Source organism: Carassius auratus, chromosome 19 (assembly GCF_003368295.1).
Source record: "Carassius auratus strain Wakin chromosome 19, ASM336829v1, whole genome shotgun sequence".
Lineage (NCBI taxonomy): Eukaryota > Metazoa > Chordata > Actinopteri > Cypriniformes > Cyprinidae > Carassius > Carassius auratus.
In genome coordinates, this window is record NC_039261.1 from 4438115 (window position 1) to 4465293 (window position 27179).

Consider the following 27179-nt stretch of genomic DNA (forward strand, 5'->3'; position numbering starts at 1 on the left):
TTGCACAGAGGATATCAACTATGACAAATTCCAAAACTGAAAACACTATTACAAATGTTTGATCAGTTAATATTTGTTCAGAATTCAAGGAGAAAACAAAACGCATCTACTCTACTCACATTTAGTTCAATGGAGCGCTACACAATACATCATCACTGCAGTACTCAATAGAGATATGATATATGATATGATATGATATGATATGATATGATATAACCATCTGTGTACTAGTGCTGTCAAACCATTAATCGTGATTTATCGCATCCGAAATAAAAGTTTTTGTTTACATTATGTGTGTGTACTGTGTATATTTATTATGCATATATAAATACACACACAGACAGTATATATTTTATTTACATATATGTTATATTCATAGAACTTATATTATATATAAATGTATTTATGTGTAAACTTGACCTATTCTTCTTAAATATATACTTGCATGTGTGTGTATTTACAAATACATAATAAATATACACAGTACACACACATACAGGATATTATGCAAACAAAACCTTTTATTTCGGATGCAATTAATCGTTTGACATCATACCTGTGTTTATTAGGATATTCACCAAGACTCGCATTTTGATGTCATTTTGTCTGTATTTGTTCATTTGTTTCTGTGGCTCAGTGGTAGAGAAAATGTATAGCGTGAATGGAAAACTTCCCTTTCACGCTCATCTTGTGTCTTCAGGTGGTCTTATTATCGAGTCCCGACAGGTGAGTTTGAACAAAATACACATTTTGGCAGTAATGCATACAATAGATGGACCTTGCATGGCTGAAGCAGGCTCAAACACACCCACTTGGCCAGATCAGGTCAGACACAAATGTTTGAATGGAGTGTGACTGGAATATGCCTCATGTGGCTTTACTCTGATAAATGTCAAGTGATCAGGGACCATTTAAAGCAACAGTGTTTCTGACTAAGCAGCCAATCACAGAGCAGCAATGTGTTTTTAGACAAGACTAGTTTATTTGTCATTTAGTAGACATGTTTTCCCAAATCGTATTACATTGTGCTAATTGCCGGGACTGTCCCGCTGGAGCATGCTGGGGTTAAGTGTCTGACCCAAGGGCACAGCGGTGACAGACGTTTCCCAGTAATTCATTTCGTAAATGACTCTACTTGACCCCAAACCAGCAACAGTTACATTACCAGACCAGAGCCTGAAACACAGCAGTCCCCAGACATAGCAAACTCAATCCCAGCATGGATGAAGCAGCGTCAAGTGCATTTTGCATTAATGTATTCTGCTGAACCATGTGCAGCAAACATTAGCAGACATACTAATATGATGCTTCCACTAAAAAAACAAAAACAAAAAAAGTGTGAAAATTTAATGTGAAACAATTGTCATTCAGAATTCTGAAATTGCTAGTACAATAAATAAATAAATCGACATGAAATACAATAAAATGTCAAATGTAAAAAACAAATAATAAGGCACAATGAAATCCATATTTATTTTTTGACAGATGTTTTACCGGAGTTTTGAAATTCACACCGCATTGTGTTTAGAGTTAACAGAAATGTCCACAAAATTAATAGAAAATGTCACAGTAAGCTGCCAGTACTATTTACAGATATTTTACAGATTACTATTTTACAGAATTTTTTCTTGCAGTGTTTCACAAATAACTACAAAGAAAGTTCAAGTAAAGCCACGTTCACCCCAAGAACGATAAAGATAACTATATTAGCGTTCACACCAGTGGATGACAATCATCTGTTTATTCCGAGCGCACGTGCGTCTGCCGCTTTAAATCCTCGAGCTCGTTACAGCAGGATGGATTCTGATTGGCTGTCAATGTTTTTATCGTTCATCAGCTGGAAAAATAAAATCGTTCTGAAACTGATTCCAATGATATGTAATTATCTATGAAGATTCGGGAGGAGCGCGTCAGATACTTAGCCTAATCATCACAGGTGGACCACAATCAAGTAATCAATCCCACAGTATAAATATCGCTGACTTACCTCTATCCATTGACGGTTTATCAGCATGCTGGTTCGCCTCGTCAGTCACCTTATCACAGACCCAATTTTCGTACCAACGAAGAGTGCTACACAGGGGATTTATAAGACCTGCTGCTTTTGCCGGACCCGAGATCATTTCTACCCAGCCAAACACGGCCGTTGAGCAGCATTAAGCGTCATCGCGACAGCTGCTATCCTCGCCAAGCCACACATCGTGGCCAATAGACCGTGCAACTCCGAGCTTGCCTGCTCGATACACGATCGCGCCGCCCGAGACCGAGCTCTCGTCGAGCGCTGGATTGCAGCAGAAAGAATCCAACCACGGTTCAGCCTTTCACCACGGCGTTCCGGCCGAGTGGCAGTTTGAGGCCGCTTCCTCTAGCGGCGCGCAGACTAATACATTTCCAGGCGAAGACGCTAAAAAACAGGTTCTTCTTTTTCTTCATTGGATTTTTACGGCAGTTTGCATTCAAAGTGTTGCATCTAAAAGCAGTTTTGCGGCTAAAGTTTTGTTCCGTCTTCTTCTAGTAGTGTTTTACGGAGGTTTTGGCAAACCAACGTAAAGGTGCATTACCGCCACCCGCTGATCCGGGGTGTGGATTCCGCATAGATTTGGACTACAGATACACCGTTCCGTCGGATGATGATGCCACTTTTTAACCACGAAGCCAAAGGCATTAGGTTAGATTATTGTAATGCCTCGTTCTCAGGCCTTCCAGCTAAATCGTTGAGCAAGCTTCAGTATACAAATTCTGCCGCACGCTTGTACTTCTCCTCGCGAACACATTACACCGGTTCTTTCACAATTACACGGGCTTCCCGTAAACATGAGAATTGATTTTAAAATTCTTATCTTAACATACTAGGCACTTCATGGGACTGCACCTGAGTATTTTTGTGAACTCATCAGTCCTGATATTCCATCACGCTCTCTTCGCTCTACTAACTCTTCACTTCACCAGCCATAATGTGAGCTAAAGACCATGGGGGAAAGAGCCTTTTCATATAAAGCCCCTACGCTATGGTATGTACTTCTTCTGCATGCACCTATGTTGGGCGATTTTTGTTGATTAAGTCACATTTATTCAAGACCGTCTGTCTTTAATGAATTATTGTATTGCTTTTGGCGTTTGTTCCTACAAATAAAATGCATTATTATTATTATTATTATTATTATTATTATTATTGTTACATTCGCCTTACCGCGCACGTTTAAACCTCGCCGAAATGATACAGACATAAGTTCAAAAAAAAAAAAAAAAAAAAAAAAAAAAAAAGTCTCTGGATAAAAGCGCCTGCTAAAGGCTTAATTTAATTTAAAAATTTTCATTTGCATGCAAGTCTTCTGGTAGGACCAAATCATTTAGGGACCTATTTTACCATTCACTGGCGTGATCACTCAAAATTAATCTAAAACGCATCTGCCCTCGTGTTTTGATGCAGGATAGCAAGCATGAGTAAAATTACCATCGCCTTTTAAGGACCGTAATACGGAAAACCGGAAAGTAAGTCTCTTTAGAAACCACTTGGAAGCAAATAGCACATAACTGCCGTTAACCCATTTGCTGCAAGCATCGCCAACGGCCCCAGTCTATGTTTCGTTTTCACAGCACGTTAAACATCACTCTCTTACTTGATCTGGATAAGCCGCGCATCAATTGAAGTCCAAAGACTTTGGCTTTTATATCTGACCAATATTTCGATAAAACATAATTCCAGTGATTAATTTTCCATCATGTCAGGAAAACTATTCCTATTCCTGAACGGTAAACGTCAAAGTGTTAGCTCGTGGACAAATGTTGATCATGGATCTAGTCAGAAAGAATCATGAACAGAAACATCTTTATTTTGGGTATATAATTTCTGCCTCCATGCCAAAAATGGGGGGTATCTTGTAAGGGGTTAACGTTACTGCTATAATCATGTCTTTCGGTACAACGCCTTACAAGACTAAACATGCTCAATCGTTTCCAAAAGCCTCTGTTTCCACAGTCCATAATACAACGTGAAAACAGCGTTCCAAACGTATCCGCTCGGGAGTCCGTCTAAAGAGCCCGGAGGCCAAATGAGAGGAAAGATGCTTTTCCAACAGGAACATAATAAGGTGGACAAGGCCTGAGGAATCGTCAAATCAGGCAACAAATTGCTAAGCTGGTAACACAGTAGGCTACCCATCCATTTTTAGCTTGCCCCATCAAATATTACTAACACTTTTTACTCTTCCCACAGCCAACATCTACAGCAGCCGAAGCAAGTAGCCTTTCATGTACCTCCTCACTGCCGCAGCAGTGTCTGCTCCCGCAGGGGCCTTTCCTGTACCTCCCCACCGCCGCTGCAGTGTCTGCTCCTGCAGGAGCCTTTCTTGTACCTCCCCACCGCCGCTGGAGTGTCTGCTCCCGCAGGAGCCTTTCCTGTATCTCCCCACCGCCGCTGCAGTGTCTGCTCCCGTAGGAGCCTTTCCCGTATCTCCCCACTGCCGCTGCAGTGTCTGCTCCCGCAGGAGCCTTTTCCGTATCTCCCCACTGCCGCAGCAGTGTCTGCTCCCGCAGGAGCCTTTCCCGTATCTCCCCACTGCCGCAGCAGTGTCTGCTCCCGCAGGAGCCTTTCCCGTTCTCCCCACTGCCACAGCAGTGTCTGCTCCCGCAGGAGCCCTTCCTATACCTCCTCACTGCTGTGCAGTGTCTGCTCCCGCAGGAGCCTTCCTACACCTTCTCCCTGCTGTGCAGTGTCTGCTCCCGCAGGAGCCTTCCTACACCTCCTCACTGCCGCGCAGTGTCTGCTCCCGCAGGAGCCTTTCCTGTACCTCCACACTGCCGTAGCAGTGTCTGCTCCCGCAGGAGCCTTTCCCGTTCTCCCCACTGCTGTTGCAGCGTCTGCTCCCGCAGGAGCCTTTCCTACACTTAAATATATATATAAAAAAAAAAAATAAAATAAAATAAAATAAAATACCACACATCACCTCCGCCTAAAGGCATGCCATGCATCTGAGGTTGCGGTGATAGCATCATGTATCGACAATAGCCAAGACGATATTAGGCCCATTCTCCAACCAACGTTTTTTATAATAATCATTAGGCGGCCTACCTTAATTCGGCCTACCTTAATTAATCAAACCGCTCCGTTATCCCATCTCAGCACTGCATTTCCCGCTCGCCCGTGCCCTCAAAGGACGATGTGAGCCCGTAGGTTCAAAAAAAAAAAATCATTGGACAAGCGAGATGATCGTAGTGCCGACTACATGAACTAGCAGTATTTAAATATAGTATTTATACTTAATACCAGTGTATCAGTACTTCCGAAAGTATATATATTTTTTTTGATTATGGGCGATTCCATAGGCTCTTTTCGTGCACCTGCATGGTCAAAATGGTAAATAGTAAGCTCAGACAGTATAAAGAATCTTTCTCTTACTCCACCCATGCACGATTACATCGTCGATATGTACCATCGATCTCACGTGCTGACAATGACCACATCGCCGATACATGGCACCCATTTGGGGTACACTGGCACAGGAAATCCTAATTTATTTTTGCACGCTTAATTTCGGATACTATGACTGCACCAAGATTTTTTCGGACTCATTATCGGAAGCAGCTCATTGGATGTGCTAAACAATTATCCAAGTAAGCCTCACAGCGTCTACCCTCGTAGACAAATAAATCATCCTTAGTATCGAACTCCCTGCCAGGCGCTGCAAGAGGGCTCCCGGTTGAACCAACCTTTGCCTTCTCCATTCAACTATTATAAATCATCCTTAGTATCAAACTCCCTGCCAGGCGCTGCAAGAGGGCTCCCGGTTGAACCAACCTTTGCCTTCTCCATTCAACTATCAGCAAAGCTTACTCGTTTGACAACGCAAATATTCAAATCCTGCCAGATGCTTTCCCACTTAATCAATCTTGGACTTTCCATCCAACCACCAGCGAAGCTTACCCGATTAAAAAAGCCAAAAAAAAAAAAAAAAAAAGCGACATTTACCTATCGAACACCAATGAGTACATTGCAGCCCAAATAAATTTTCCCTTCGATGGCAAGATGTACCCATTCAATACCGCAAGTTACGCTTTCGCCGAACACTAACGGGCTCTTCGCAGATAAAACAATCTCAATTTTCCCTCCGATGGCTGGAGAGACTACCCATCTGGTGTCGCAAATTTTAATAAATATAATAAATGAAAATACAAATAAATATAGAAAATAAATAAATAAATAAATAATAAATAAAAAGACACCGGATGCTGGCCATAGCCTCCCGACCAGATAACCTTACCTTTTTTCAATCCTATGGCCGGCAAGGCTTCTCTCTTCGATGCCAAGAGCTTGAGCTCCCATCGGATGCTGACGAGAGCCTCCCGGCCAGACAACCTCACCTTTTCCATTCTGCGGCCAACAAGGCTTACCCGTTCGTTGCCTGGAGCTCACACTCCCTTCGGACGTAGGTGAAAGCCCCCGGCTACCTGCTTTTCCATTTCTGTCTTTCGTACGGAGAAGTTTACCCGCCCAACGCATGGAGTTAAGGCTCCCATCTAACGTAGGCGAGAGCTTCCCGGCTAGACAACCTTACCTTTTCCGTCCTTTGGCCAGCGAGGCTTAACCGTTCTATCCGGGAGCTAAGCTCCTGTCGGACGAAGGTAAGAGCCTCCCGGCCGGACAACCTTTTCCGTCCTTCAGCCAGAGAGGTTTACCCGTTCGATTCCTGGAGCTAAGCTCCTATCGGACGTCGGTCCGAGCCTCCTGGCTAGACAACCTGACCTTTTCCACCCTTGGCCAGCGAGGCTTACCCGTCCGATGTGAGTGCTCCCATCGGACGCCGGCGACAGCCTCCTGGCCAGCCAACCACGACCCTACTGTGTGTTTCAGGTTACTAACCTACAAGCAAGCTGCTTAAATGCTGCAAGTACCTAACACACAATAAACTCTCCTTCCTTCCTATGGTCACCAAGGCTAAACCGTCTCTTGCCAGGAGTAGCAAACTCCCTTAAACGCCGACGACAGCCTAACGACCACGCAAACTTACCTTTTCCAACCTACGGCCTGCGAGGCTCACCCAGTTTGTCCCCGCCGGACGCTGGCAAGAGCCTCCTGGCCACCTATCGTTACCTTTTCTGTCCGCCATCCGGAGAGGCTTACCCGTTCGATGCGCGTGCTCCCTTCGGACGCCGGCGAGAGCCTCCCGGTTAGACAACCTTACCTTTTCCTTTTCTATGGTCAGCGAGGCTTACCCGTTCGATGTGTGTGCTCCCTTCGGACGCTGGCGAGAGCCTCCTGGTCAGACTTGCTTTACGTTTCCACCCTACGGTCGGCGAGGCTTACCCGTTCGATGTGTGTGCTCCCTTCGAACGTCGGCAACAGTCTCTCGGCCACACAACTTACCTTTCCATTTGACGGTAGGCGAGGCTTAACCGTCCGACGCCACGAGTCTCGTCCTCTCGCCAAATCCTGCAAAAAAAAAAAAAAAAAAAAAAAAAAGCTACCCTCAGCTACTCTCACATCTTTTAACCCCGTCTGGCGAGGCTTACCCGTTCGATGTTCTGAGTTTGAGGCCCCATCGGATGCTGCGAGAGTCCTCCCAGTCGGGTTTTCCTTTCCAACCCTCCCCGTCCGCCGAGGCTTACCCGTCTGTCGCGTGCGCTCCCTTCAGACGTCTGGCGAGAGTCTCCCGGACGGGCCTATGCTTGCCAGCCGCAAGTGAATCTCATCCAGCCGATGCCGTGAGTCGGGATCTCCCTTCGGATGTTGCCAGAGTCCTCCTTGTCGGCTGGCCCAAAAGCTTTTTATCTGCCTAACCGAGAGGACCCAGACGTCCGTCATCCTGAGTCTCAATCTCCTGTCGGAGGCTTCATGGGCCCTCTCGGTCAGCGTTAGGCCCTTCACCCACTGAATAGCAGGGGCTATCAGCCAGTAGGGCCCGTACGCCGACACCGTGACCTATTCCGGTCGAGGCAACTCGGGTCCTCCCGGTCGGGCACCACAACCACGCCGCTCCTCCTCATCGGCCGGCAGGGCTCACCGATCCAACGCCAAAAAACTCCAGTTGAGCATCGGCCCGAGCCCTACCGACCGGGCGCCAACAACCACGTAGTTCACTAGCTGCAGCTGGTAGGGCCTACTCTCTCAACGCCCAAGTCGCTCCCTCCGGAGTACGTAGGCCCTTCCAGCCTGCCAACGAGATAACTTCTCAGAAACCAAATCAGCCCCCGCCAGTACTCTGCTTTTTGGGGGGAATTCTTTAAACTGGCGGCTGTCCTCCTGTACATTTGCCTTTTTGGGGGGTACTCTAGCTTCGGGCAATTCCCGAGCTCGGAGCCCTTCCCCGGACAGCACGCCAAATACGCATACCATACCTCAGCTAATTATATGTAAGCGTGAACTAGTGAAATGTAATTATCTATGAAGATTCGGGAGGAGCGCGTCAGATACTTAGCCTAATCATCACAGGTGGACCACAATCAAGTAATCAATCCCACAGTATAAATATCGCTGACTTACCTCTATCCATTGACGGTTTATCAGCATCCCTCCTCCACCCCATCTCCTCACTTCAAGTTCACTTTACAATATACGGGGAAGGGGGGGTACTCTAGCTTCGGGCAATTCCCGAGCTCGGAGCCCTTCCCCGGACAGCACGCCAAATACGCATACCATACCTCAGCTAATTATATGTAAGCGTGAACTAGTGAAATGGTTTCTCCGTGCCTTTATCATTATATCTGTGGTGTGGACTCTATTCTGCTCTTTTTTTAATATTGAGGACGATTTTTAGGACTATATATTTATTGATATCTTTATAGTTATGGTCTTTGGTGTGAACTGGCCTTAATGCATTGAATTAAACATTATGAAACCGAATGTCTAAAAGAGTATTTTATTATTAAGTACTTCAATAATCCAACTTTGAAAGTGGGCCTGCACTTACTTGATTAATACTTAACCAGCACATGACTGACTTAGCAAAAAATCTTTAATCTTCATAAGAAGCCTCTTTTTTCCAAAGATCATCACTCTGAGCACTTAACAAACACTCAGCACTAGATATGATGAACGTATCTGCTAGAAAGCACCATGTCACCTCAGATGACCGTTTGTGTGCTGCTCTGCCAAAAAACTTTTCAACATCAGCCGCTGATTTCAGCGATGTGCAACACTACATTCAAAAACAGCTACGGAGCACAACAGAACCCCACAGATGGCAGGAGTCTTTTTAAAAAGATTGTGTAAATTGCATTTACACATGCAATGGCTAAAGATGTTACTCTGAACTTATTTAACACAATGGTTTTGTCTAAACATAGTGCATCTTTACTTATTCTGATGCCTTCTTGTTCAGATCAAGCTTGAGTTTATTGCATTTTTATAGTATTTGGATACAAATATATGAAGAGTTAATGAAGAGTTAAGAAGAGTTAATTTGCAAAAACAGATAACTCAAAAATTAACTTTTCAAAAATCGTATTTTTTCCCTATGCATTCATATTAATGTCAAACAAACTGCAATTGGGTTATTTCAATTAGGTTAAAAAATAACTAAAAACACAGGTAACTAACAAAATAAAACACAATAAAAACATAATATAATAAAAAAACATGATTTTTGAGTTTTATCTGTTTTTGCAAATAAACTCTTCATACATTGAAAATGAAAATTCATTTATTCACTCACACAAAAGAAATGTTAAAGAATGATGATGTATCCAAACAGTTGACGGTAGCCATTGACTTCCATATAATTTTTTTGCCATGGAAGTCAATTGCAACTGTCAACTGGTTACCAGCAGTCTTTAAAATATATCCTTCTGTGTTCAACAGGAGGAAACTCATGTAGGTTGAGTAAATGATGACAAAATCTTCACTTTTAGCTGAACTGTCCCTTTAAGATGGGTGTTTCAGTGTATGTTTTAAATCCAAATGCTATTAAACTATCATAAATTCAAGCTTGACTTGAACTTGGAGTAACATACACAAGAAACAACAGTAGACTAGGAAAAAAAAAGCAAGCTCTTCTTAAATGTTTTTGTTAGGAATCTATGAAACTTAATTACAGATTTGTGAGTAAGACACTGGTGAACTACACAGAGACTACTAATAAATAAGACAGCGATCAGATTAAGCCGCAGTATCTAACCCAGATCAGAGGGACTGACATCTGACCGAGTGACTGTGAGTCTGCAGTGGCACAGGTCTTAAAAAACTGTGTCAGGCAAACAAGTTCATGCCAGCCGCCGATACTGCGATAGACAGAGATTAAGGAACTACAGTCTGTCCAACTGAATAACACAACATGTTAAAACACATTGATTTTTAAGCTATCAATGTCCTATTATACTTTCAGCACAACAACAGTGTGAACAGATCATCTGGGGTGGAAGTGAAAATCTCAAACTTTGCAGATTTCATATGCACATATGCATTCAAATGTACTCTCCCTCTCTTCTGCTCACTGAGGCTGCATTTATTTGATAAATATTAATAGAACCATCAATTCTCAGCAATCAGTTTGTTTCTAGTATGTCCAAAGCAACGTCTAGTTTGTGTGTGTGTGTGTGTTTTTACTGATTATACAGAAATACCAGATGACTGTTTAACAGTGGACTCCAGTGGACTTTAAAAACAAAGGATGTTCTCACCAAAAGTTGCTTTGATTTAGTTGATAGATGTTTAATTGATAAAGAAAATATGTTTATGACATTAGTTTTGACAGCATCCTAAAAAAGTGCTAAAACTTTCAACACTAATGTAGCTTCGCAGGTAGTTCTCTTGAAGCGTTTTAGAGACATTGCCACAGTTCTTCTGGGTGGAGTCTGTCTCAGTCTGTTCTGTTTCTTCATGAGACTGATGATGATAAAATCAGACCTCTGTGTGCAGCAAACAAAAATCTCCCTGGATTATTACAATTACTAACTAAATGAATGTTTGGAAACATAAACTGATATTTCCAACTGACACACCAGCCTGTCCTCCAACAAAAAACGACCATATAGGTCCTTATTACGACCTATATTTACGTTTTAAAGTTAAGCGCCCTCTAGCAGGCATAAAAATAATGACAGTATCGCGTTGCGTCTGTCGTCATGAATTGACGTGTCATTACCAATCAAAACGCACGTTTATTTAAATGCAATGTGTGGGCGTTTTACACCGATCTCACAGTATTTCCTACATATTTTACTACTGTAGATGGCTTATTCATTCGAATGACCACACCTAACCCCACCCCTAAACCTAACCCTCACAGAAATCATGCTAAATTATGATTTATTGAGCATATACATTTTCGTGCACGTCCGTTCCCTGGGATCGAACCCATGATAGCATGATTACATATCAAGGTATAACGCAATAATCTACTAACTGAGCTACACGAAACGCAAATCAGAGTGCAAATAAAAGAGTACAAAACATTAATATGAAAACGACCTTTTGCCGATAGGGACGCAATTGTAGTATACGCTCTGATGGGTCGTATTTCAGGGATTTGGACAAACGACCTATACAAGCGTATTGATTGGAGGACAGGTTGGAAAATACTAGTCTTTTATTACTTTTGACCACACACACGTGCATACACATGCATACACAGTAGTATAGTATAGTATAGTATAGAAATTAAACAAGAATTGCTGTCCAGTGCTTTTCCAGACAGGCTTAGAGAAAGTGTTTCATGACACTTTCACTGCTTGATAACAACTAACTCTATACACACGAGAAACACAGGTGCACGCATGCAATTAATAAAGCCTGTCATGCAAACACACACACATCTACACCTACACGTTTGTTTATGTGAATTGTGGAGACTTTCCATAGACTTCTATTACTTTTAGATGTGTTCTCTTTGCTAACCCTAAACCTACCTCTTACAGAAAACCTGTTTGCACCAATTACTATTTTTAATCTTTTTTTTTTTTCCTTGTGGGCACCAAATGTAAAAAAATCCAGGTTTTACTATCCTTGAGTAATATAGTATATAGTATATAATACACAAGCACACACACACACACACACACAGGAAGGCTGATCTGTCAGGGAAACACACACACATCGCAGTGGACAGCGCCGTGGTGCTGAAAACACCGCGCGAGCTCCATGGCAATCGCGCAAGCATCGCCGCGCTGGGCGTCGCGTTTATACCTAACGCCTGACCTGTTCGACAGCACGCATTCAAAAGTGTAGTAATCTTTGGTTTAAACGGCGGCTGAAGGGATTTTTAGCGAAGATGGCGCCCACAGCTAACCCAGCCCACCAGAGGCGAAATACTACATCCACACGCGGCACGCGAGCGACGACAAGCCGCCAGGCGCGTGACATTGACCCCTCTGACGGCGAGCTCTTCTGTTTCGTCCGCACTCGTCTCAACAATAGCCTAATATTGACAGTCGACGTAAGCAGACGTATTACATTTCAGGAGACAGTCATGCTGAAAATGACAGGAGGGAGCGCACTTAAAGAGACAGATGCACTCCTCCTCGCCCCCTGTTAAGAGTGCTGAACACACGCTTACTTCAGCATGGACTGCTCCTTCTCCTCCTCCTTCTTCTGCCGCTCCATGACCGACAGGATGATCCTCCTCTCGTCCTCGGTGAGGTGGCTCAGGTCCGGCGGAGCGGGAGCCGCAGGGGCCCCCAAAGCTGACATCTTCAGGAGCGGATGCTGCTGAGAGAGCCATGCGTGAACATTAAACACATCTCTAGTGTCGTGCATGAATGTATTGATCTTATCTGTATGCATTACGATGATGAAGACCCCTGACAGCTAATGGTTTGATAATAATAACACGCTAGCTCATCTCTGACACCTTCACACCCTGCACTGATAGATTTAGTGGTGCATTATTAGCTGGAATCAATATGCATCCCAGTGACAGCATGGGACACGCATGTGCACATTGTAAGCTTGTCACACTGCCTTATAAAAACAAGCATCTTCTGAGAATAAGGTGTGAGGAACCCCTCGGGCTTCTCCCAAGCTTTAATGTGTGTGTGTGTGTGTGTGTGGAGATAAAACGGGCGCTTGCCTTTTATTTCGCAGTCATGGTGAATTCAGTCTAACCCATGTCTGCTGCTGCCTCAGCCGCGATCCTTATTGCGGTTTTGTCGGCGGACTTCCCCGCGATCCCCTCTTGCTGTTGCTGCTAACTCCAAGAGATTTCTTGAATGCACAAAAATGGATGCTGTGGGGATACGGTCCGACAGGAGAGCGGGGCGGAGCGACGGTCTTACGTATAGGACAAAGATCAGATGGTCCGGTCGCACTTCCGCTGCCCCGCCCTTCGCGTGCATCAACGGGAGGAGAGTGTTGGGCATGTGATAGGTTACAGACTACAAGTTACCATATTCAATGTGTAATAAGAAGTTTAACTATTTCAATAAATGTAATGGGTTCAAGTTATACTAAGGTGTCCCTGCTGTTTATTAACTACCCTATTATAGGGTTATGGTTTGGCTTAGGGTTACCTGCATGTAATTATGCATTATTAAAATAGAAGCCTACTGTATGTAGCCTACGTGTAAGTGTTATCAAGTGGTTTAACTTATTATATGTGTTTAGTTTTCTAAAATTAAAATGATATAATAATTATAATTTCAGCTGTTAGTCATTTTGGAAGATATAAAGCATGCAGGGTTAACATTGGAGTAGTGCAGGGCTACTCAACACTGATTACTGTCAGGTCAAAATCCTTCATCACCTGAATTAAGATTTAAAAAAAGATTTGAAAGCATGGCCACCACAAAATCAGACTTTAGCAGATATGCTTACTTTTAGAGGTTAGATGCAGATATAACAAGATATAGTTTATTAGGCCTAGCTGTGATGCTGTTTTTTTATTTTTTATTAAATCTTTGCATATCAATGATGGGACACATTCGCATCTAATAATACCAGTTAATCTTAAAAAATAAACCATATAGCCTACATGAATCGAAACAGGAAATAAAACAGTTATTGAATAAGCATTTGTGTTATTCTGTGTCCTAAACTCCTGAAATTTCGGTACCTCATATTTTGGATGCAGTCTATGCAGTTTATTAAATAAATAAATAAATTAAGTGTGTGTGTGTGTGTGTGTGTGTGTGAAAATATTCAGATGTAACCCCCTTTGTAAACGTAAACATTTTCACAAGTAACTGTATTTTAATTTAATTATTTTTTTTAATTCTCTGTAACTTTAATTGATTACAATTGAATTTATTTTGTAATTAAATTACGTAATACCATTACATGCCACTACTTCCCAACACTGGTGACAAGTCATCAACCAGATTATTAGCCTATTATTATTAGCCTATTATTTTTTAATTATTATTATTTTTAATTTATTATTATTATTACACGGTTTGTGTTTCAGACTGTGGTGAATTAAAACTCTTACTCCCAGTTTAAATTCTACAGACCTCTTTAAGAAGTATGTTACCTAACTTAGTGCCATTGTCATCAAATCATGCACGTGTTTTTGGAAGGGCATTATAAAACTAAAAGGCATTAAATTACCCAAACATTTTAAAATAAATTTTACATTTCCAAATTATAAAAATGCAAATCAGATTTCAATTTGAGCTTCCACCTTATGATGTACTAATACTTCTACTATAATCAGCATCAGCAATTATACTTTAAAACATCGAATCATAACCCTTTGGTCAAAATGTCATATATATATAAACTGTATATAAAATGTGAATATACATAAAATATAAAATGTATCTGGTGTTTTCTTCTTCTTCTTCTTTCAGATTGCTGTAGCCTATAAAATAATAAACGGTTTTGGAAGTAGTGTGAAGGAGAAAATTAATTAAATTAATTCATTAATTCATAATAACTCATTAAATCATAAATTCATTAATTTTGAGTTCTTTGAATATAAATGCCTACTATAAGGCGTCGTAATATAATATAGTACTAAATAGTATGTGTAGCACATTTACTATAAATATATAAATAGCAGGTTACAGTAAATATAGTGTAATAAGTAGTCAAATATAGCTCACGCTCAGTCTCAAAACAATGCACACGCGCACAGATTTCTAAAGCCCTGTGGGCTGATCTCTGAATGACGTCACTTCATACGTGATGGGGATTGGCTGCTGTGATGCACGTCGCTCCGCCCACTGAGCAGCGTCACCACGCTCTGTTATTTACCTTCTTGTTCTCCCGCAGGGGCGAGAAGCGGAGGTCAGGCAAGCGGTCGCGCTTAATAATGGCCCAGCGTTGGCTACTGAACTTAACCGGGGGATTGGTTACCTGATGTTTATACATATATATTTTAAACAGTGTTAGTTTGCTGCTGTTTGCCCCCCAAAAGTGTATTTTACCGCCTCTTGCCGCTCAGGGAATCCGTCTCTAGCACGTAAACAAACATGACAGCCGCCGTCTCCAGACAGAGACACGCTGCCGTCGCTGCAGACTCCTCGGGATCCTCTCTTTCCCTTTCTGCAAGCCTCCGTCGCCTCTCTAAACACATCAAATATGAAAACCTTGCTGCTGGACTCAGTGGGGGTGTTATTTCCACAATGGTGTTGCACCCCCTGGATCTGATCAAGATCAGGTTCGCAGGTGAGGAACGTTACGCGTTTATCTCTTTATATTACTCAAAACCTACAGAGCTGCCTACATTAATGGCCAAAAATACTGCTTAGACAGGCTTTTTAATTTAAATAATAAAGTCTCAAACCCATTACATATTAAAAAACGAGTAAAAACAATAATATTAATGAATATAAATAAATACTCAGTTTTTCTGTTATTCCTGGTAAATAAATGAAATTATAAAAATCTTGAAATTGCTGTACAAATAGCAGAGAAATAAACGCTGTGTGTATCCAGTTTCACAATCTTAAAACTGTGTCATGCTCTCTAGGATTTGTAGTGCTGTCAAACGATTAATTGCATCCGAAATAAAAGTTCTTGTTTACATATATATGTGTGCATACAGTGTATATTTATTATGCATATATAAATGCACACACACACTGACCATATTTTGACATGATATTTTGAAAATATTTACATGTATCATATACGTTTATATATTCATATAAATTATACTTTATATAAATATGTATATGTGTAAACCAAACATATATTTGCATTTATGTGTATTCGTATATAAATAGCACACTCACATCAATTATATAAACAAATAAATTTTTTTTTTTTTGGATGCGATTAATTGTTTGACAGCACTAAGGTTTTGAGACACAGCCCAGAAAACTAGAAACGCACACAGAGGGCACGAAACAGATTGCCTGCTGGTTTTACCTTTTTTAAAGAGATTTTTAGATTATTTTGTTGTTTCCCCCACTGTTTCTTACTCGTTCCAGTAAGTGATGGTCTGAAAATGCGCCCCCAGTACGATGGCATGGTGCACTGCATGAAGACCATCTGGAAGCTGGAAGGGATTAGAGGTCTCTATCAGGGTGTGACCCCCAACATCTGGGGGGCCGGGGCATCGTGGGGCCTGTACTTCCTCTTGTAAGTAGTCAGAGTTGTGTGGAAAAGGGAAGCACGGAATGGAGTTTCCTGTTTGAATGTAGTTCTTCTAAGCACAACATCCCTGTATTGAGTGTTGGGAAGGTTTCTTAGGAAATGTAGTAGGTTACACATAAAAACATCTGCTAAATAACTAAATGTAAATGTAATTTAATGTATTTCTTAGTTACTGTAATGGATTACAGTTGCATTTATTTTGTAATTAATTTACATAACGCCGTTACATGTAACTAGTTTCTCCCCAAACACTGACTGTATAGTACACACAGTACTGTATAATAATATATAAACCAGCACAACTGTTTTCAACCTGTATTAGTAATCAGAAATGTTTCTTGAGCAGCAAGTCAGCATATAATACTGATTTCTGAAGATCATGTGACACTGAAGACTGGAGCAATGAAGCTGAAAATACAGCTTTGATCACAGGAATAAATTATATTTCGTAATATATTTTATTATAAATAAGTATATCAAAATAATATAAATTAATTAGTAATATAAAACAGGTTAATAGAAAACTAATTTTAAATTGTATTAATATTTTGCTATATTACTGTATTTTTTATAAATGCAGATTTCTTTCGAAAGCATAAAAAAATAATTACTTATTCCAAACTTTTGGCCAGCAGTGTATATGTACTGTATATTTTAACTTAAACATTTTAAAGCATGAGAAATGCCAGATGGGAACATTTTGGACACCTCCACATCCTTGAATTTTGAAACTATCTATCTATATATATATATATATATATATATATATATATATATAGTTCTTTTAACCTGTTAACTGTCACTCACGTTTTTGAAGATAGACATGAATGTGCATGATACAAACATACATTTTTATAATTCATGACTGAAAACATTTTGTAACATGATTTTGATGTACCGTTTACATGGTAATGCAAAGTCTGATTTTAAAATGGGTTTTGAAGGATGAATTTTGAGATTTTATGTTTTCAAGTGATATATAACTTCTGATGATTTCTAAAAAGTGATAGAGAAAAAGGCAACGAGGAAGTCTTTTATTTAAACAAAGGTTAAAGCTCCTTTTGTAATGTAGATCTTTGAGGGTGCATTCATAAATTCATCTATTACTTTTCCTACATAATTTTTAACAAAAAATATTGGTAAAATATATATTTGGGAGTCTATCGTCTTTCCAACGATATATAGTTTGTCAAGATTAGATTAGATTTGATTGTAATATAGTATAGTCAACGTAGGCGTCCCGTATACTGGACGGGGTGACAATTAACAGGTTAAATTATAATAATATTTCACAATATTACTGTATTTTAAGTCAAATAAATGCAGCCTTGGTTAGTAGAAAATACTTATCATTAAATGTTTTAATAGTAGAGTAAATGTCATTCATCTTGACTATATTTACAAAAATAAATACAAATAAACCTATTAATCAATTAAAAATATAATAACAAAATAAGAATAATGTAGAACTTTCTTGAAAAGGCACGGGTTCACAGGCCGAAAAAAGCCTCCTCCAGCAGTGCTGTGTCACTTGATACTGTATGAGTTATGAAGATACTCCTGGAAATCATCTGACCTCATTTCAGATCAGGATCACTGGCAGACAACGTGTGTATGTGCAGCTTCACACGGGTGCCAACACTTCTGTATAAGCTGGAGATCCTTGTTGATTTGGTCTTTGTCCTTGTGTAATGTCAAGAAGAAGATTTCTCCTAATATTTAGTTTATAGAATCAGTCGTGCTGTGGAAAAAAAGATCAAGAGAGAGACAAATCAGGAGAAGATCTGAGCAAAACAATACATCTGGAGAGAGGTTTATATCCAGCAGCACTGACCCAGAAATAAAACCGCTTGATTTACAGGTTGTACTAATGACATGAAAGTGAGTAAATGATGATGTTTTTCATCCTCCCTAATAACGGTTAGATAAAGGACGGTCAGTTCCCATCGCCGTACACTAGATGCATGAGCTGAATGACTCTAATGTGGCGTTTTCTGCTCTTCCTGCAGTTATAATGCTATTAAAGCGTACAAGCAGGAGGGACGGCAAACAGAGCTGAGTGCTGGTGAACACCTGGTGTCTGCAGCGGAGGCAGGTCAGTTTGAGAGCCTGACAAACTAAACGCAGCTAAATCTGGAGCGCCGCTATGAGACTGGAACAACAGTCATTCCTGTTATGCCCAGACTTCAGGCCTCGCCGCACACTCTGGGCCTATCAGATGATCACCACCTGTTTACGCTTCTTTTAAATGAATAAAATAGACCAGACTGAATATAACAGGTCAAAATCAAGAAGCTTAAACTTGATTATTTGCACAAAGATAAGCAAACAAACAGGATGGAAACTGCTGAAGTCAGATAGGCTTTCATTAAGTAAGGACATGCTAAATCGAACAAAAGTGACAGTAAAATTCTTATAATGTTACAAAATATCTGTATGTCATATGAATGCTTTTGTATCCCTTAAAGAAACCAATGTATCACAGTTTGTACAAAAATATGAAGCAGCACAAGTGTTTTCAACATGGATAATAATGAGAAGTGTGCATATTAGACTGATTTCTGAAGATCATGTGACACTGAAGACTGCGGTAATGATGCTGAAAACTCACCTTTGATCAGAGAAATTAATTACATTTCACAATATATTCATATAGAAAACAGTTTATTTAAACTGGAATAATATTTCAAATTAAAAGAGTTTTACTGTCCTTTTGATCAAATAAATGTGACCAAATGAGACTGCGTGAAGCATTGGCCTTGATTCTGATTAACAGTCTCGGCAGATTTTAATCACGTTACTGCACTCAGTCCTTTAAGAAAAACTATTTACAATATCACAATTCATTCCAGTCAAGAATGCAAGAATAATATGCAGAATATCCAGTGCTGTTGAATATATATATGCAGAAATTCAGTTTCAGAGAAAGCTTCAAAGCATTATGAGACATTTTTTTTCTGACAAAGTATGCCAGAGTAGCAGTGATTTGGGAGGACAGGGCGTAATGAAGTGTCAGTTGCCAGTTCTTCATTTAAAATGAAGCTCTATATTTACTTTATTGTACGGGGGGGAGGATGTAAAAACAGAAACTGCATCCTTCCATTATTCAAAATGGCAACTATTATGGCAATTATTTCAGGTTATTGGAACTTTATATCTTGTAATTATGACTTTATATCTTAAAGCAATGTGACTTTGTCCTATTTTAGACTTTACCTCACAATTACCAGTTTTAGGTTTTACACAAACGTTGAAATTGACCTATGTTTGTAAAAATAATCGTAAAATGAATGTAATTTCTATCCTGTTTCCATCCTGTGTTTATATATATATATATATATATATATATATATATATATATATATATATATTACATATATATATATATATATTTATATATTACATATATATATATATATACAGTGGTGCTCAAAAGTTTGGGCACCCCTTGCAGAATCCGTGAAAATGTGAGTAATTTTCAAAAAATAAGAGAGATCATACTAAATGCATGTTATTTTTTATTTAGTACTGTCCTGAGTAAGATATTGTACATAAAAGATATTAACATTTAGTCCACAAGACAAAACAATGCTGAAATTATTAAAATAACCCCACTCAAAAGTTTGGGAACCCTTGGTTCTTAATACCGTGTTCTGTCACCTGATGATCCTCGACTGTCTTTCTGTTTTGTGATGGTTGTGCATGAGTCCCTTGTTTGTTCTGAACAGTTAAACTGAGCAGCGTTCTTCAGAGAAATCTTTAAGTTCCTGCAGATTCTTCAGTTTTCCAGCATCTTTACATATTTGAACCCTTTCCAGCAGTGACTTTATGATTTTCAGATACATCTTATCACACTGAGGACATTTAAGGGACTCAAACACAACTATTTAAAAAGATTCAAATGTTCACTGATGCTCCAGAAGGAAACTAGATGCATTAAGAGCTGGGGGTGAAAACTTTTGAACATGATGAAGATGGCCAAATTTGTCTTATTTTGTTGAAAAATTTTTTTTTTTCCATTTAGTTCTGCCCTTCGTAAGCAACAGAAGATACTTGTATGTTTCCCGGTACACAAATTAAGTACAATTTACATTGATCTTCAAATTCTGAAAGTTTTCATCCACAGCTCTTAATGGAGATCCCAAACTTTTGAGTGGGGTTATTTTAATAATTTCAGCAATTTTTTGTCTTGTGGACTAAATGTTAATATCTTTTATGTACAATATCTTGCTCGGGACAGTACTAAATAAAAAATAACATGCATTTAGTATGATCTCTCTTATTTTTTGAAAATTACTCATATTTTCACAGATTCTGCAAGGGCTGCCCAAACTTTGGAGCCCCACTGTATATATGTATGTCTGAGGATATGAAAGTGCATTGCATAACAGGAATGACCAGCTTCAAAACAGTTTTCTTATGAAACTGACAAAAAAATAGAGAAGAAACAAGATTGTGGTATCAGCTTAGGAAGTGAAACAAGCATCTTTTTTCAATTCATCATCAAAAAAAAAAAAAAAACAACCGAGGAGGAAAATAGTCCAGCAATATCAGTGCAATATCACTAACTAATAGAAAATGAACACACTTCAGCTTTACCAGTATGACCAAAACCATACTATAACAAGCCCATCCTGCACTTTTAGACTCATAATGATAATACAGCACTGTTTTTAATTTCTATTGGTCTCTTTTACATGTAAACAGCTGTCTCAGCTGTCAGACAGAGCACTAAGGTGGAGTGACTAGTTAAGTGTTGGTGTGAAGGTCCCCTGTTCATGTTTCCAGGCATGCTGTCGCTTTGCCTCACCAACCCAGTCTGGGTGACAAAGACCCGGCTGGTGCTGCAGTACAGTGCAGAGCCGTCACGGAAGCAGTACAAGGGAATGATGGACGCCCTCGTGAAAATATACCGTCACGAGGGTATCCCGGGACTCTACAGGGTACATCTACAGATTTTAAATAGAGATTTGATGTGTGCTGATCTCAAGATTAAAGTCAACATGAAATTACACATGTGTCCCAATTGTGCCTTAAACACACGCTCTGTACACAATTCCCTTTTGTGAAAAAGAAGCACTTCAGCATACTTAAAATAATAATAATATAATTAAAAATATATATGTAAGTGTAAATTTAATTCATTGTTTTCTTAAATGCATGTTAATTACAATAAAATGAAGATGTTGGTTAAATTTGTATTACTTTGGAGTGCTTTTTAACCCAATAAATCAGGATGTAAGCACATCTTCATTAGTGCTGTCAAACGATTAATCATGATTAATCGCGTCCAAAATAAACGTTTTTGTTTGTGTGTACTGTGTATATTTATTATGTAAATATAAATATAAACACAGTCTGTATATATATTTACATATATTTGTATAATCTTTATTATAAATAAATTTAATATACAAATATAACACATTTTTCTTGAATACGTACTTAATGTGTGTGTATTTTTATATATATATATATATATATATATATATATATATATACACACACACACACACAATAAATATTCACAGTAAACACACACACATAAGTAATCAAAAACTTTTATTTTGGGTGTGATTAATCGTTATTAATTGCGATTAAACGTTTGAAAGCACTACTCTTTATATATAATTTCATAATTTTTACTTCTGTTGTCTCTGAAATATGGTTAAAGTGTAAGCATTTATGGTAAACTAAAATATACTTTAAACTTAGATGTTGTGTATTTAAATATATTTATAACTACACAAATAATGATGGCATTGGAATTGAATACTAAAATATATTAACTTGAAATGTCGAATATCCCTCTACAGTTCAAATTATAATCGATCAATAGACTTGTGCTTTAGTATGTGGGTCACCTTATCAAAATATGTGTACTTTTTGAAATTAAAATATGATTTAAAATGTACTTTAAAGTAAAACTTTTGACATCATTACATGCGTCACATTATTGATGTTAAATGAATTGCATTTCACGTTGACTTTAAATTGTGGGCTGATCCAATTTTCTTTTGCTTTGTAACATTGTAGTTTTGTGTAGGGCCACAGGAGGGTGTGATTGTATCATGTTTAGAGGATTGATCCAGCTCTTAACCTCTGCTTCCAGTTAGGCCTAAATACAGTATAGCCTTGTGAGTCACGCCAGATTGTCCTAAAATGATTACGTATTGAAGTAGGCTTCCTTCTCATTTAAGTCTAGCTGAACACGATGACGTTGCTTTTAGTCTGAGGTAACTGTGTGATAGTGGTTTTGTGAGCCTCAGTTTGTTGTTCTGCCGCTCGCAGGGTTTCGTGCCTGGACTGGTGGGGACGTCCCATGCTGCACTGCAGTTCATGACCTACGAGGGGCTAAAAAGAGAGCAGAACAAATACAAGAAGATGCCATCTGAATCGCTGCTGGTGAGGAAATAAAAACAGCCTTACATTTGTAGCACACACTAGAATTAGATGCAGCACTGTCATTTCCATATCATTTAAACGTTTTCCTATGCACTTGGGACATTTTGCAGCTTATTTTGGCCAAGTCTGACAAATTTTGACAGGAATGGCACATATGACAGAAATTGTATCATTCAGTGTATAATGTACGTTGCAAATTTCCAGTTCTTCAGTATAACCGAAAAAATAAAAGATATTTCCGTTACTATTTCAGATTTTAATTAAAGGGATATTTTACACCTATTTGTGTTTATTTGTAGTCACAGCATTTATCACATTCAGAAAGACTGATCATTTCTATAATTTTTACATCAAAAATATTACCCGAGTAGCAGAGGGAACTCCCAAACAAAAACTATAAACTATAAAATAAGTTACTAAATAAATACAGGATTGTGATAGGTCTTATTTAGCATGTTTACTATGGTAATTGTTAGCATGTGTAGTCTTTTACATCGCATATGAGTAATTCTGCCCTGTATGGTGATCATAATCCACATCGGATCTCAAACAGAAGTTATTTCAAACACTCGCTCCTATTGGAAAGTAAGTTTTGAGTGTTTTGAAAGTTATTTTAAAAGTCTTTAACCCTAAAAAGGGCAAACCCATAAAAAGACATCAGAAAATCAATGTATCGCTTTTTTGGGGGTGGGGGACTATCTTTTTATCTTATTGGGACTCAAAATAATACAATTTAAAATAATAAAAAATAAAAACTCTTATTGTAAACAACAATATTTGTATCCCCAAGACACGTCGCCTAGGGATGCACGATAATATCGGCACAACATCGGTATCGGCCGATAAAAGCTTAAAATGACCATTATCGGTATCGGCCGATATGAATATTTCTGCCGATGAGCCAAACCGATATTCTCCAAGTGAAATAATTGACCTGTTTTTCAGATGTGAATGTCTGTCTACATTTGTAAAATAATAAATTTATGGTAGAATCAGTACAGAAGAGATACATGGATTTCTCTTCAGTAAAATTAAAGTTTAAATATATCAGTATATATTTGTAAATATATCAGTATATATTTGTATATATATCGATATCGGTATCGGCATCGGCCAAAATTATTTAGAAAATATCGGCATATCGAATATCGGCCAAAATCCAATATCGTGCATCCCTAACGTCGCCTCTTTGGGGGTGTAAATTGACTGAAAACAGAATACTTGTTTATCAATGCTTGCTAAAGTGAAAGCATTTTTTTAAATAAAGTATAAAAAAAGTTATAAGTTTAAGTTTACAGTAAAGATAATGAAGTATACTAATATTTTTATATAAACAAAATATTTTATAAAATATGTTGCACTCAAAAATTATGTCTAACAAATTTGTGTTCCAAATTTGAAGTTGATATCACAAAAATTGTGGTTTCTGTGCGATTTTGTTTGGACACTATACCAAAACAAAAACCACTGGGTTACACTCAAACTATATTGGTTTTTTTTGTTTGTGTGTGTGTGTGTTTGTTTTCTGCCACAAATCAATAATTTTCTCTCACAATATCACTTCTATTAGAAAACTGTTACCAAATATTGAACCTTGACTGTCAACCTTTCCAAACGAAATCTTTTTCTGATTTCATTTTCTAAAACACAAGCCACAGAATCACAGTCTAAATGTGTTTTCATAAATTGATTTATAGCCCTAAAAAGGTGACTTATCCCATGAGATACAAACAGTTACAGACAGATTACAAAAAATGTAAGCATTTAATTGATAATATTCCAATGTAATCCTAATAAGCTAATGCTGGACACCAGCTTATTAAACAGGTAAGTCCCCTCCAAAATGTGTAAATATATGAAATAGATCAACTAGATCTAGATAGAGCAGGATATTTTTTAATAGAACTAAATCTTTCGTCTGAAAGAAGAAAGAGGGTGAGTAAATCATGGGGTCATTATAATTTTGGGTGGAACTATCCATTTCATTTCAACGACATTTCTGGAAACCTTTGTAGAATAATATTATCTAATAAAACTCTAGCGCTCAGACAGTGTCATCCAAATTGATTTTCAACATTTTATGAGGTACCATAAAGGCACCACAGACAGGAATGAGCCGTGCGATTATGTGGCATTTTTACTGTATATTGTAACCTTTAGGAAGAGTGGTTTATGTGTAGTGGAGGCAGTAATGATCTTTGTGAGTCAGTCTCTCCGTCCCGTCTGTCTCTGCTTTAGTCTCCATTGGAATACATCACCATGGCTGCCATTTCCAAAATATTTGCTGTAGCAGTGACCTACCCGTACCAGGTGGTGCGCGCTCGCCTGCAGGACCAGCACAACAACTACAGCGGCATCGTGGACGTCATCCGCAGGACGTGGAGGTATGGAGTCTAAAAACTGAGTCAAGCAAAATGATTCATTTGGATTCCTTCATAGAAACCCTTTTTAGAATGTAGAGTTTTATCGATTTTTTCACTTCATCATAATTAAATGAATTGTAATAGTATTTAATGTAGATATGTACACTACCATTCAAAAGTGTTGAGTCAGCCAGTTCATTTTTATTTTTATTTTTTTAAAGTAGTCTCTTAAGGCTGAATTTATTTGAACAGAAATACAGTAAAACAGTAATATTGTGATATATTATTATAATTTAAATTTCAAATGAACAGCATTTGTTTGAAATATAACTATAAATGTCATTAATGCATCTTTGTTGTTTAAAATACCAACCCTAAACTTTTGAATGTTTGTCTCATTTTTTTTTTTTTATGTTCAGTTAATACTGCTTTGTAAATATTAATAATAATAATTTAGAATTACAATAATAATTGCTAAATGTTAATGGAGTCAGTGACTTATAGGAGTATATAATAAAGAAACAAAAATGGTAAGGAAAATCTATGAGAAAACCCTTTAAGAATCTAGTTTAAAATGTATTCTTTGTGAATTAATCATAATTTGATATGGTTTAGAATTTTTTTTTGTTAAAGCCGAAAATTCAAAAAACTAAAAACTTTAAAATCTAGTATAAAATATATGTTCTTAGAAATCTATTCTTATATTAATTAATGATAATTTAACATGGTTTAAAAAAAAAACTAAAACCTAAATATATGTATATATATTGATTTCACCTTGATTTGGCTTTTGGTAAAATAATAATATAAATAATAATAATACATATTTTTAACTAAGTAATAATTAATGATTATCCCAAAAATAATCTATTTATCCAAAAATAATCTATTTATCTCAAAAAATCTATTTTTGAGATTTTTCTTCATTATAATGTCATTACAGTTGAATCATCCTGGCATTTTTAATGTTATGCATAACAACATTCATTTAACCGTACTTAAACCTTATGATTCCTGATTTTTGAAAGACATTGCCTTCTTAAACCTCTTCATTTGTTAGCAGCTGCTGTTCATATATACTGGATAGGAATACTGTGACTCAGCTCAGTATGTTTGTGTCTGGCTCTCTCTAGCAACGAGGGGATCGAGGGCTTTTACAAAGGCATGGTCCCAAACCTGGTGCGAGTCATTCCAGCGTGCTGCATCACATTTCTGGTGTTCGAAAATGTGTCACGCTTACTTTTGGGCGAGTATCACTAAAGCTTCAAACACAACCACGGACCAACGCGACACAATATACCAGGACTGTGTGTGTGTGTGTGTGTGTGTGTGTGTGCAGAACTAGCATGGAGCTCATGCTAACTCGTGGAAAAGTGGATTCAAGCCATCCTGTGACAATGCAACCGCACACAGTATTCACCAAACACATGGTTTTCTTTTTTTTTGTAAGATATTTTCCCCAAACAGCTGCTATATTTGCTGATCTACGTGAGAGAACGAAGCCACTCAGCAGATCTCGGCTGGCTCAGGAAATGATGTCACACTGCAGGATAATAGCAGATTTGAACCAGATGTGTGTAGATGGCATCGACTGGAAGAGAGGAACGCTTTGAGTAACTGAGAGGCTGTTATGTTTGTATATATGAATGTGCTTTTGTTAGTGACGCACAATGAAGAGCTGATGTACGTTTAAGCCATTTTTACACATCCAATAAAGGAATATATATAACAAACACAGACTATGTTTTTAATAATTACTCCCTTCTCTCACTTGCCGTTTATGCTCAAATGCTGAGGTTTTGTGCACTTTATTGTATTGAGTGTGCTTCATAGTGTACTAGCTGCACTTGAAGATAATATGATATCAATCAAATAAATGGCCATTTAAGTGTGCTTAAAGACTTTAATCATGGCTTTTAATTAGTGCTGTCAAACGATTA

The 27179-nt window shown here is 38.4% G+C and overlaps 2 protein-coding genes across 2 annotated transcripts in view; one reads left to right on the forward strand and one right to left on the reverse strand.

The window, feature by feature from the left end:
• Positions 1 to 13377, reverse strand: part of rims2b (regulating synaptic membrane exocytosis 2b) — a 138233-nt gene extending 124856 nt beyond the window's left edge. Inside the window, exon 1 of the mRNA XM_026288430.1 lies at positions 12489 to 13377. Within this exon, the coding sequence (XP_026144215.1) occupies positions 12489 to 12715 (227 nt within the window). The 5' untranslated portion in view covers positions 12716 to 13377. The remainder of the gene's footprint in view (positions 1 to 12488) is intronic.
• Positions 13378 to 15119: 1742 nt separating this feature from the next.
• Positions 15120 to 26782, forward strand: slc25a32a (solute carrier family 25 member 32a). Its single transcript, XM_026288432.1, has 7 exons — positions 15120 to 15538; positions 16306 to 16456; positions 18481 to 18566; positions 21260 to 21414; positions 22763 to 22876; positions 25115 to 25260; positions 26373 to 26782. Exons 1-7 carry the CDS (start codon positions 15343 to 15345, stop codon positions 26497 to 26499), a joined length of 975 nt encoding a protein of 324 aa, XP_026144217.1. The 5' UTR covers positions 15120 to 15342; the 3' UTR covers positions 26500 to 26782.
• Positions 26783 to 27179: the final 397 nt, after the last annotated feature.